Source organism: Diabrotica undecimpunctata, chromosome 5 (assembly GCF_040954645.1).
Source record: "Diabrotica undecimpunctata isolate CICGRU chromosome 5, icDiaUnde3, whole genome shotgun sequence".
Taxonomy (NCBI): Eukaryota; Metazoa; Arthropoda; class Insecta; order Coleoptera; family Chrysomelidae; genus Diabrotica; species Diabrotica undecimpunctata.
In genome coordinates, this window is record NC_092807.1 from 143030089 (window position 1) to 143044431 (window position 14343).

A 14343-nucleotide genomic window follows, 5' to 3' on the forward strand; every position below is an offset into this window, starting at 1 on the left:
TTACTGTCTTAGATTTCATAAACTTATTTAAATCTAAAACTTCTGTAGCTCAATAAGTATTATTTTAGATCCATTAAAATATTGTATAAGGCATTACGAAATATCGATTGACTATATTATAATAATTATTTAGTCTTCAAAGGAAGGCAGAGGAAACATTTTTAATATATCATCCCAAATTTTGGCATATGCAGATGATGTTGATCTAGTTGCCCGCACAACACGCAAGCTAGAAGAAATGTATACCACCTTGTCACATGCCTCAAAAAATATGGGCCTGCAAGTAAATGAAAATAAAACTAAGATAATGGCATCAACACCCAACAATAGAGCCAGAAACATCGGCCACCAACTCACGGTTGATAATTCTACTTTTGAAGTGGTGGACAAATTCACATACTTAGGCTCCCTGATCACCAAGGAGAACGTTATGACGGAAGAAATCAAGCGAAGAATAATCCTAGCAAACAAATGTTATTTTGGACTGAGCAGACATATGAGAAGCAGAAACTTAAGCCAAAAAACAAAAATAACCATATACAAAACCCTTATACAACCAGTGTTGACATATGGGTCAGAGGCATGGACCATTTCCAAGGCAGATGAAAATCTCCTGCTTATATTTGAACGAAAGATCCTCAGAAGAATATTTGGTGGCATCTGTGAAAATGGTGTTTGGAGAAGGAGGTACAACTACGAGATATATCACAGATATAAACATATATTTGGTGGTAAAAACGTAGTATCCTTTATAAAAATAGGAAGACTAAGATGGGCAGGACATGTGGCAAGATCACAGCAGAACAACCCTCCTAAAAGAATCCTTATGTCACAACCTGTGGGAAGTAGAAAAAGGGGTAGACCAAAACTCAGATGGAGGAATGGTGTAGATGAGGATGGTAGACAAATAGGCGCAGCAAACTGGCAACAGTTGGCAATGGATAGAACTGACTGGCGTAGTAGACTTGGGAAGGTCGAGGCTCTTTTATAGGGCTGTAGCACCAATGATGATGATTTAGTCTTCAAAAGAAATAGTAAAATGTTACTAATACAAAGATTGACGAAAAAATTGATCTTCAAAAATTGAACTACCAGACATCTTCAATCAAAACAAAATCATAACTATCCTTAAACCAGGAAAATGAACTGAGAAGTCAGAGAGTTACCGCCCCATCGCTTTACTTTGCTCAGCTTACAGCTTCTCAAAAGACCTTAACAGTAGTGGTCCAAGGCGATTTTAAGAAATACCAACTGAACGTAATTGAAGTAAAAAATCAAGTCACAAAGAAGAACCACTGACCAAGTGTTCTTTATAAGAACCCACATAGAAGCAGATTATCAAAGGAAGCTAAACACATGCGTGGCATTCATTGACTTATCGGCTGCATATGAAAAATGATCTAATCATAAGTTTCTTAAAATTATCCCCTGTAGAAAACTAGTTAACTTCAAAATAATATGCTGGTGAGTAAAATATTTCCTATAGCTACGGATAGTAAGGAAACAGAACATCTTAAACAACGGCTTTCCCCAGGGCTCCGTACTCGGATCTCATCTATTTAGTAGATACATAAGTAATACGCCTCTTACTAAACTCAAAACTCTTCGATCAATAATCCGAGGATATCCTAACCTATGATCTTAATAGACTACAACGAACATTTGCAACTCAAAATTCTTCGATCAAATTCTTCAACGATATGCTGTTAGATGATCTTGAATGGCTGGTTTGCACACATACACACATAAATACAAAAATACATACATGGAGCAGGCGTGAAAGCATCTTGAAAAGCTTATTATTGAGTTACGAAAGTTTATCTAACCTAAGATAAACGTTTACAAGGAAATCGAGACTAGGATGGTCGGTATCGCTAGTGCTTTCAGGAAGCTAAAATCGATGGAGAAAGGAAATAAAAACCACAGAGTCTTCCTATAGATTATCAGAAGTAGCGCCCTCAACGCCATGTGCTTGCACCTGCACTGAATTGCCAACAGCGATAGACATCGAGACGGACTCAGTCACCGAAGAAATTCAGGGCACCCAGTAATACACCGTACGCTACCAGAAACGATAAATAGGCAAAATAAGAAGAAGATGGAAATAGGTCCAATCCCTAATGATCAAAAAAAGGTTATGGAACACTCAAGAACACACAAAAAGGCAGGTAATTAGCAACTTGTGCTAACAAAGAAAGAGAGACAGAAGCAACGAAAAAAACAACAGTTAAAGCAACAACCTAAGAAGAAAACACGTCGTAGATTAGCGACCAAACCCAATGCACTGATAATCCACCTGATAGAAAAGGTAAAATATGCTGAGATACTTGATCGAATCAAGAAGGGCATGTATGACAAACAGGTTCGTTCCACAGTTAATAAGATCCAGAATTATTGGAGACCTGTTGATTACCCCAAATAAGCAGAATACTGATGGAGGTCTAAAGTTAAAATAACTATTATCGATCTTTTCAAAAATAACGCTACTGACATCAGTTAAGGATCGCAAGAGGATCTGGAAATTCGAGATCTGGATATTTGGGCGACGAAAGATGGAATCCTTTTAGCGCTATAAAAGGCGGCTGGAGAAGAGTACCAAATCCAGCAATCCAAAACCTATAGAGGCACTCAGACTGCGTTAGTGATACTAGAACTGCGAATAGCAAAACATATTATTGGTAAACACGCCAAGATTAGGATAGGCTGGGTCTATATTATTTATTTTGTATATTAATAAACTACCATATGTAATGTCTGATGCATTTGTATCAGTTTATGCGGATAACTCAACAATGCTATATCGCGATAAAGACAAAAATTTTTTACAAGATAAAATAACAAAATCACTGAAGACCTTCTCCGATTGGTCCAGTAATCAGTCGCTTCTGTTCAATTTAAAAAAAAAAACAAAATTTTTATCATTTACATCCCGTGCAAATTCTACTAAACCTGATCTAAGTATTTCCATCAATGGTGGGGGTATTGAGAGTTGTAGTGATGTGAAGTTTTTAGGAGTGACTTTCGACTCTCATTTATCTTTTAAGACTCATTGTTGGAATGTTTGTAAAAAACTTAATTCTAAATGTTATCAATTGAAAAATTTGGGTAGAATACTTAGTCTGCAACACCTTCGTCTTTTTTATTTTGCTGAAGTACAATCGACAATGAGTTACGGTATAACTGTCTGGGTTGACTCTTCTAGTATAAAGGACGTTTTCAAGGCCCAAAAGCGTATTGTGAGATGTGTTGCAGCTATTCCGTATGGTTGGTCTTGTAAAAACCTATTTAGAGATTTAAATATATTAACAGTGTATGGAATCTACATTTTGGAATTATTGATACTAATTCATAAAAATAAAAGAACTTTTTTATGTAACAGTGATATTTACTCACACAACAAAAGAAATAAGAGACAGTTTGTAGTACCCTATCGACATTTAGAAATAAGTAGGAAGTCATCTACTGTCTGTGGCTTACTACTGTATAATCAACTTCCTCAAAAATTTAAAAACATTAATACAACTACAGCTTTTAAAAACCAAGTTAAAGAGTACCTAGTGACCATGTGTCCTTATGCATTAGGTGAATATTACGAGAGTGTATCTGTAAATGCCCAAGCTGCAACATAATCAAATTTAATATTATTTTAATTATGTAACGATGTCTATATTGTTCCATTTTATATGTATTTTAATGTTTTAAATATTTTTAATGTATTGTCTCCATTTTTTGTAATGATTAATATTTATAATTTTACTTCTGACTTGCTATAAACCTTGTTGTAACTTATAGTCAAATAAACTATCTATCTATCTATCTAATTGCCAAATAAAGTCAGTCAAAAAACCACACAAATGCTTTAAACGCTGGCATTATGGTCATCTCGCCACTCAATGCAAAAGCGAACTGGACCGGACCCAAATGTGTATGAAATGTGGAAACGGGGGCCACAAAGTTGTAGAATATAGAAAGGAAGCCCGATGTATCGTATGCATTATAATGGACAACCTGGAGACATGTGCTCATATAGCAGGTACCAGTAGTTACTTTTTCTCTCTTCTTTTATGTTAATATTTATTTTTGCTCTAACTATACGATGGTCACTTCCAGATGGTATGTTGTATATTGTGATGTCTTCAAATGTTCTTTTGTCTGAGAAAAAATAGTCTATTTCATGTTTAAGAGTTCCGTTAGGTGCGATTCTTGTCCACTTTCTGCTGAGTTTCTCTTTGTAAAAGATATTTATAGCATACATGTTTTCTTTTTTCAGGAATTCCATAAGTTTTCTTTGTTGTTTTCTTATAGCTTTTTAAGGTCGTTGTAAAAAGTATTTAGTTCATCATCCGTTGCTTTTCAGTTGGATCATAAACCTGCATAATCTTTATTCTGGTTTGTTAATTTAGTTTTAAAATCATGTATGTGGCCCTGTCCGAAATGCTATGAATTATTTGAATTTGTGATTTTCTCTTCTTGTTGATTAAGAAATCTACTCCACTTTATGTATAATCTTCTTTGTCTTTGTAGTAGAGCCTGTGGCCTGAAGGGTAAGTCGACATACCCTTCACCTATTCTTTTAAGTTCTTATAGTTCCATTATGCCCCAATTCATGTTCCCCAATTCCTCTTCTAGTTCGTGGAGCATTTTCATCTTTTGCCATGGAGCAAAGGCTTGGGCATAACAACATTTTGCTTTAAAATTGACATACAGGTAGCACATATATACGTATATTAAATTCTTGCGCTTTTTCGAGAATTTAGAGTATTGTAAAGATTTGGTTAATATTTGAACGTTTACATCTAAAACCTGACTTATATTTTCATAGAAACGCTTCGGTATAAGGCTTTAACTCACATACAAGATGTTTGACAATATCGTAGATACAGTATGTGGTGTTGAAGAGAGTTACTTCGCTATAAACATTGCGTTCTAGTTTAGTCTTTTGTTTGTTTTTCTTTATTCAACAGGCGTCTATCAGATTAAGATCATTTTGAGTAGAATTAGATAGAATACATTTTATAGTGCTTTAGGGTTTTGTCACTAAATTGAGGATGGGAAATAATAAAACGAGAAGGTAATAAAGACATTGCAGTATATTGGTGTTAATTTTACACTTATGTTTACATTGTTAAAAAAATTTTGAAAATAATTATACAGTCTACCTTGATTATTATAAATTCTAAAGCTTTTTACCCGAGACATCTGCAGCTTAGTACGTATAAATTGACAAGATTAACAGGCAAATGCTGTAAGTCGGTTTTACGTTTTTACGTCCAATTATAGTTTGATCAAAAAGATAGTAAAATTTGTTTACATTAATTTTATTATCCAAATATTACCAACACTTAGATAACTTATTGAAAACATTTATAAACTATTATTAGAATTCAATGTTAAAATATTTATATTCATTCGTCACTGTCAGTCTTTTGCGATAAGTTTCTTAATTAGGAACCATTTTAAAGTAAAAATCGAATCAAGTACAAAATTTTTACATATTTTTATTTTAGATGAGAGTGTCATTTAGGTACTTGTATTGTAACAGATATGTACAAACTAACTTATCTCTTTATAGCCCTTCATAAAATTACTAGACACTCCAAGATATAATAAACGTCACTGGTATCCTTTGAAGACCAACAAACGGATCACCGCAGATAGGTAAACTCATCACCAGCATTTTTACCTCAAGGCTCTGGTTTCTAATGCGGAATATTGCCTGTTACCTGTTACACTTCTTATTTAGGTAGTAAAGATATATATATATATATATATATATATATATATATATATATATATATATAGGATGGAAAAGAAAAGTATTTATGAAGTGTGTTAAAGATTTTAATTCCTAGCTGGGGCTTTCGGCTTGCAAAGCCTTCTTCGGAGCTATGATTAAATATTAAGTATCCAACTTTTATTTTTTATTTTCTTTGTTTAATTATTGAAAAAAAACACAAATGTCTGTACACTGCGCAAAAAAACTTGTATGAGCCTAGGTAGAATATCAGTTTGATTTTCAACAATATCTTCAGGATTTGTTGTTTCATTAAAAGAAAATAAGTAACCAAAATGTTTATGATAAAAATAATCCAATAAAATAGAGTTACCATATAACAATACTAGCAAAGTACATACAAATACTCACAATCCAAAGTTATTATTGTTTGGTATGGTTATATTTTACTAACATAAACAACTTTTCTAATAAAAAAAAACAAAGCTATAAGGATTCGAAATATCTAATCCACACTTTACACTACATGATTTATCATGTGACTTGTCATATGATTTGGTCATAAGTGAAATTTACATGTTTACACTGTGTGATTTGTCATATGATTTTGTCATAAGCACTGTCATGCGGCTCGTCATAGCTTGTCACAGGAGAATAGAACGGTGCCTATTTCGCATGATAAAATCATATGATTTTCGGTAATAATACGGATAATACCAACATATTTAAATATCGCGCCTTATTCTAATGTCAATTCAGTAACATTCCCTTACCCAGAGACAACATTCTTTATTTATTTATTTATTTTTTGTTTGTTGCATTGATATTGAACCTATTATCTAATGTGTGCTATTGTGTCGTATTTTTCTTTTATTATTTTATTTAGTTTATTTTATTCTTAGTTTAGTGTTTTATAGTCTTCTTAGTCATAATTTTAGTTTAGTTTCTTTATTAATTATTTTTAATTTGGTATAATATCAATCCTAAATTTGATATACCCTGTCCACGATTTCTTTGTAAGAGCCACCTGCAAGCCCAAAGGCGTCTGATCTTCCATTATAATGGTTTCAAAATCAAATAGTTGATACCTATACTGTGTCTAATATCTCTATGACCATAAACAAAAAAAAAATCAATAAAACCTCACTCATTGTCACTCATATCATAAGTCATGCAATGTAAACACGATTTTTTAAAACATCATAGAAACGAGGAATCATAACAAATCTCATATGATATTGTCATATGATAAAATCATGTAGTGTAAAGTCTACTTAAGAAAAACAAACTACAAACTTCTATGTATAACTACCAAAGTAAATTTCTGTAACGAAATTAAAAAAAAAACAAAATTATATATAACAGAATGGAAATTCCTATTGATGAAACTCCCATTATATTAGAAAATACAACCAAACAATACAAATATTTTAATTAATATACAAATCATAAAACAACGATTTTTATTTTCCTTTTTTACCTAGTTTATACATTTTAAAGATAGGTTCGTTATCGACTAATCACAAAAAGCAGTAATTTTAAACGTCTAGCCTTCAAAATATTCTTTGAACCAAATACTTGCAATGAATCACATACTTAGATTTAATTAGTTGACAAAAAATTACCGTAATTACAGTAAATAACCAATTACCTGCTGTACATTGACTCATTTAAATGAAATAGGTGGACCATTTAATGAATCATTATCAATCAGAAGTTTCTACTAAAGGATCACACCCACATGGAGGCGGACACTGTCCATGCCCCGATAGAGCGAAAGAGAAAAAACTTAAAATTAGATGTAAAATAGACATTAAAAGTTCTATTTTAACGCCCTGGGACTGGCAGCAGCTAGTCAGACAAACCTTAATGAAATATACTGTATATAAAATGGAACTAGAAGATTAAATTTTTTTTTTGTATGATGTTAAAACATCTGAAAATCCGCATTTGAATACCAAAAAGAGAGACATTAACAAACAACAAGTTCTTCTGTCAAACTGTGTTTAACTGCAAGTAAAACAAAACAGCATGCGAACTCTATTTTTGAAAAGTAATTTTTATGATGAAAACCAGGAGATTGACCTTATAAGGTTTCAAAGGCGATAGCTTACCTTGCCAAAAGATTTGCAACTGGTATCACAAAGTTCAATACCTATATCACAACAAAAGTATAATGATTTATTGCAATTACTGCCATCGGTTCCTAAATTTTACCATGATTTTTTTAAAAACTTAAAGCATACTAGTAATAGTAATAGTGGCTATCCAGAAGGAGACTTACTTGAGGATGACTGAGTGGTTTGTACGTAAAATATTTTGGTTAAATTTTATGTGCCATTTTGGTTAAATACATATATGTATTATTTGTATTTGTAAGGGTTAATGGTATCATCATCATCATTGATGCTACAGCCCTATAAAAGAGCCTCGATCTTCCCAAGTCTATTACGCCAGTCAGTTCTATCCATTGCCAACTGTTGCCAGTTTGCTACGCCTATTTGTCTACCATCCTCATCTACACCCTCCCTCCATCTGAGTTTTGGCCTACCCCTATTTCTACTTCCCACAGGTTGCGACATAAGGAGGGTTGTTCTGCTGTGATTTTGCCAGATGTACTGCCCATCTTAGTCTTCCTATTTTTATAAAGGATACTACGTCTTTACCACCAAATATATGTTTATATCTGTGATATATCTCGTAGTTGTACCTCCTTCTCCAAAGGATATTCTTCTTAGGATACTTCGTTCAAATATAAGCAGGAGATTTTCATCTGCCTTGGAAATAGTCCATGTCTCCGACCCATATGTCAACACTGGTTGTATAAGGGTTTTGTATATGGTTATTTTTGTTTTTTGGCTTAAGTTTCTGCTTCTCATATGTCTACTCAGTCCAAAATAGCATTTGTTTGCTAGGACTATTCTTCGCTTGATTTCTTCCGTCATGACGTTCTCCTTGGTGATCAGGGAGCCTAAGTATGTGAATTTGTCCACCACTTCAAAGGTAGAATTATCAACCGTGAATTGGTGGCCAATATTTCTGGCTCTATTGTTGGGTGTTGATGCCATTATTTTAGTTTTATCTTCATTTACTTGCAGGCCCATATTTTTTGAGGCGTTTGACAAGGTGGTATACATTTCTTCTAGCTTGCGTGTTGTGCGGGCAACTAGGTCGACATCATTTGCATATACCAAAATTTGAGATGATTTGTTGTAAATGGGTAAATGGTATAGTTAAATAAATTTTGTAAGTTATACAGTATTGTAGTTGTTATTGAATACACCAAACTAATTCTTACACTACAATAACTTTATTAGAGGGATATAACACTATGGCCATTAAAATTGTTAAAAAACAGAAAAAACATTTGTTTTTCAATTATAACAAATGTATTATGTAAATAACAATAGATAGAATGTTCTATTAAAATATTGTTTCAATATCTTAATAAATAGCTGCAGTAATAACACTTTTTGGTGAGAAAAAGTTTAAAACTGCTCTCCTGTAGTTATGAAAATGGACATAGTGTTTGTATCTTTCCGAGGTACAGATATATATATATATATATATATATATATATATATATATATATATATATATATATATATATATATAGTAGAAAAGAAATTTAATCTTTGCAGATTTAAGAGTTTACTATATATATATATATATATATATATATATATATATATATATATATATATATATATATATATATATATATATATATATATATATATATATATATATATAGTCTCTGCTTATCAAACCAATGTAAGCAGATTAACTAGACGGATATATGCGAAAAAGCAACAATCGATGAGCGATGAGATTTTTCATCTAATGGAGAAAAGACGCAAATTTAAGAATTGAAACGTAGAAATATAATAAACGAATTAATAAGGAGATAAGAACAAAAATACGTGCTGCAAAGGAAACATATTTCGAAATAAATGAAAAGCCTTTTTAAAAAATCTAAAACACGTCGATTTTTAAATTTAATGTTTTACATTTCACAATAAAATTTCATTATACAAGGTGATACACATTACAGTGATGACATCATCGGCTCTTTTTTTAAATATAACACCCTGTATTTTAGGACATTTTTAGATCGACAAAAATGAGCTGATTTCAAAAAAGTATAATACTTGGGCTAATGGATATAATTTGAAAGATATGCGCTTAGAAAATAAATTATTTATTATCAATTGCAAAAAAATAGCCTACTTCTAGTTTTTGGTAAACTGTAATTATTTTTAGTAACGTTCAATAACAATTAAGTAGTACAATAATTGTATTAATTCGTGAATGTTCTGTATTATTGCTTAGAAATAATTTTAAGTAGAAATGAATTTGAGTGTAAAGCAAAGAATTGATATTCTCATGATGATAGGTATGGAGACAAATCGCGAACTCAGATGTAAGTATGTAATTTATTTAATGATAAATATCCAGAAATACCCATCACGCAGTCAACAGTAAGTAAGATTGAAATAAATTTCGAGAAACTGGTACGGTTGAAAATGCACGCAAATTAGGTCGTCCCTCTGTAAATTATGTTACAACATTAGATGTTCTACTTGCTTTTGAAGAAGATGCGCATACTTCTATTTGTAAGGTTAGTAGTGATCTCGATGTTTACAAAACAACGGTACACAAAGTACGTAAAAGTAAGTAAAGTAAGTAAAATGCACAGTTGTACAGGAATTAAACGAGGATGATCCAGATAAAAGAATACAATTTTGCGAAATAATGATGGATAACAGCCACCGAAACTCTCTCTTGGTTCAAAATATTATTTTTTCTGATACATTCAAATTAAATGGCGAGGTCAACCGTCAGAATTGTAGATACTGGGCAAAAGAAAACTCCAACTGAATGCGGGAACATCATACAATATACCCGCAAAAGGTAAACGTAAACGTATGAGCTGTCATTGTAATAAATTAAATCATTGGACCCTACTATTTTGTAGGTAATTTAAACGGGCCAGCATATCTTCAGTTTTTAAGTGGGTATCTCGTACCTACTTTAGTTAATTTATTCCCTAGTACAATTAATATTGGAGGTTTTGATAAAAGATTATGGTTTCAACAGGATGGTTCACTTCCGCATTATGCTTTAGATGTTCGAAGGTACCTAAACGAAATTTTTCCGAACAGGTGGATTGGAAGACGTGGACGTATTTAATGGCCAGCGAGGTCGCCAGACCTCAATCTTTTGGATTATTTTATGTGGGGTCACTTAAAGAATGTTGTTTATAAAACGAAATCTGCAAATATTGGAGACTTAAAAACAAGAATTCCTAAAGAAATAAACAATATTTCTCAAGAAAGCATAAACAAGGTTCTACAAGAATTTGTACAACGTTTGGGTTACTGTCAAATACAACAAGAGCTACAATTCGAACATTTAAGATTAAGTCATCTATTAATTACCTGAATACTTTCAAGTTATTTATTATAATTTATTTATAATTTATTAATATTGATTGCATAAATAAATAATTTATTTTCTAAGCGCATATCTTTCAAATTATATCCGTTAGTATTATACTTTTTTGAAATCAAATGTGCTATAACTTATATTAAAAACTATTTTTTCTACGTTTTTGTGCTGTATTTTAATATACATACTTTCTGCAGTCTGTCAAAATTAGTATAACGGTACAAAACTGACAAAAATAAAAAAATACATATTGCGTTATCACTAACCTCTTTTTCTAATTTTCTAATATATTTTTTAGTTTTACATTTGGTTAACAAGGGTATTAAAATATATAAGAATTTTTCTACATACATATATAAAAAAGTTTTGTTAAAACTGGACTAGATGATTTTAGTCTTCACTCATAAGATTCCTTATGGACCAATATGGATTTTAGTCTTGTAGATAAGTTTAAACTGTCTGAAAAAAAAATATATTGGATCATACAAAACATATCAGAACTATTTTTCGGCAAATAATACACAGTTTTAATATAATTATTATAAAAAACAAGGAGGATTATATCTTTGGATAAAAATGAACACGTTTTAGTAGAATACCTAGACATTATTTCTAAACCAGAAATTTATATTTTAGAATAAAATTTATTTCAGATTTTAGAAATGGCTATTCTAAATTATTGGGTTCTTTTTATTGTTTTTATTAGGAGAAGTTTATTGATTTCATGAGTCTATTACTATTTTGCACTTTCTACTCTTAAGACTCTTGTTAGAGTCTTAACATATCGTATTAACATATAATTAAAATACAAAAACATATTGTGTTTACTTTCAATATATTTATTTCAAATAAAATCAGTTTAAAAAGTCCGTTTCTCTAATAGACACCTTGCTCTTATAATTGTTATTTTACCTACTTTACCTTCGCTTAAAGGCAGTCTTAATATATACTTGGAAATGTGTCATTACGTTGTATTGTTTTGGGAATTCTTATTTAAAGGATAATAAATATTTTGTTTTTATAGTTTTATTTATGCATTTTCTTCGTAAATGTATGACAAAAAAATGGTTTATTGCTGAAATTATAACCCACTGTATAAAAATACGTTAAAGTTCGTTCTTCTTCTTCAAGTGCCATCTTCGTTCCGAAGGCTGGCGATCATCAGGGCTATACGTATTTTCGAAACTGCTGAACGAAACAATTCGTTGCTGCTACAGCTATACCATTCCCGTAGATTCTTTAGCCAGGAGTTTCGTCTTCTTCCTATGGACCTTTTTCCTGCTATTTTCCCTTGCATAATTATTCGAAGCAGTTCATATCTTTCGCCTCTTGTAATGTGTCCCAAGTATTGCAGTTTTCGTTTTTTGATCGTAAATATGACTTCCTTTTCTTCGTAAAGTTCGTTATAGCCATGGAAAACGTTGAATTTGGCGGCATTACTATTTCTTATAAATTTTTGAGTTTGAGCGACAATTTAGGCATTCTATAATCGCACCTCGTCACGGGCAGTACGCCTAAAAATCATTCTACATCACGTCTCAATCCGGGCATTCTTTCGCCAACAATATAGTGTAATCGCAATCATTTTGCAATTTATGCACGTACTACGTAAAACTCTCTTCGTATATAGCAGAAAAATAGGAATAAGATGCTGTAGATCGTGATATGAAATGGATATTCATCAACTTGATGTGCAAAGTGCTTTTTTGAAAAGTCTAGTATCTAGTCATGTGTTTTTAAAGCCACCGGATGGCCTAAGTGTTAAGCCTGGTGTAGTATGTAAGTTAGTAAAAGCTTTATATGGTTTACGAGAAAGCCTTAAATGTTGGAATACAACTATTAATAGACATGTATGTAATTTAGGATTTAAAAGATCTAAGGTTGACCCTTACTTGTATTTCAATGGACAAACTTATGTTTTGATATGGGTCGATGATATTTTTGTTATTTCAATTTGATGTCATGATGTCAAATTTTTAAAATTAAATTTTAAATGAAATTTTAAAATTGTGATTTATCAAATAAAACAAAAATTATATTTTAGGATTACTTTGAAAGAAAAGATAAGACTGTAGTTGTTAGCCAGAAAAATTTAGTTACAAAAATTGTTAATCGTTTTAACATTGTAAATTGTAAGATTAGTGAAATTCCAATGGAGCCTAAATTGATAAAAAAAAGAAGCTCAAACTGATTTTAAAGTGTCTTATAAGGAGGTACTTGGTAGCTTGATGTATTTGATGCTTAGCACTATGCCAGATTTGTGTTTTACAGTTTCATTTTTTTGGAAGATTTCAAAATAATTTTAATAGTAATCATTGAAAGCATCTTAAAAATTTAATTCGTTATTTGAGCTATACTAACCAGTTGGGCTTAATATACAATAAATTTGTATAGAAAGAGTGACAGGAAGAGTGTTTCTGGATATGTTATTCTTTGTAATATAAAGTTGTAAACTGGTGTACTAAAAAGCAATCTGTAGTTACTCTTAGTAGCAGCGAAACCAAATATTTGGCTCTGTCTGCGTATATTAGTGTTTTTTTAGGTCTTTTAAGTTTTAAAAGAACTGTTTGATTTTCAATATCCTATTAAAATTTTTGAGGACTTTTTTGCATAAAAATGGCTCAAACTTATGAGACCAAACGCTCAAAACATATATTAAAACATTATTTCGTAAAAAATATGATAAATAAAGGAAATTTTGTTATTGAGTATGTTCATATAAACAAACAGTTAGCTGATATTATGACCAAGGCATTGTCTGTTACTTAATTTAAATTATTGAGAAATTGTTTGAATGTTGTCAGTTGTCACCAGTCTCTGTAGGTACACTGTACTTGTAAAACAATAAAACTTATTTCTTTTCTAATTAAATATAATCCTAGTGTTATTATTAACTTGTGTAAACAATAGTTAATTTTGATAAAGTTTGAAATTACTTACATATTATGTAGTTTGTATTGATTGTCATATGTGTGTGTGTTTATAAGTGAAGAGATGTGTCTGTCACCTTTATAATTATTACTCCTTCGTCATCTTCTTCTTGGCATGTCGACAGTCTTTTTTCTAACATATCAACTCTTATAGTTTTTTCTTCCTTTCTTACTGGTTTTTTCTTTTTAAATCGGCTGTAACAAAAAATGTTTTTGTGAAATAAAGGT

General features: G+C 31.2%; 1 protein-coding gene across 6 annotated transcripts in view; it reads right to left on the minus strand.

The window, feature by feature from the left end:
- Positions 1–9530: 9530 nt before the first annotated feature.
- The window catches only part of Ndae1 (Na[+]-driven anion exchanger 1), a 207912-nt gene continuing 203099 nt past the window's right edge, over positions 9531–14343 (minus strand). For 5 of the 6 annotated variants that reach the window (XM_072532888.1, XM_072532887.1, XM_072532893.1 and 2 more), the window contains 2 exons: positions 14126–14310; positions 9531–11644 (listed from right to left, as the gene is read on the minus strand). In XM_072532888.1, coding sequence (XP_072388989.1) covers positions 14166–14310 — 145 coding nt within the window. In that variant the 3' untranslated portion in view covers positions 9531–11644; positions 14126–14165. The remainder of the gene's footprint in view (positions 11645–14125; positions 14311–14343) is intronic. The other variant, XM_072532891.1, reaches the window with a different exon arrangement.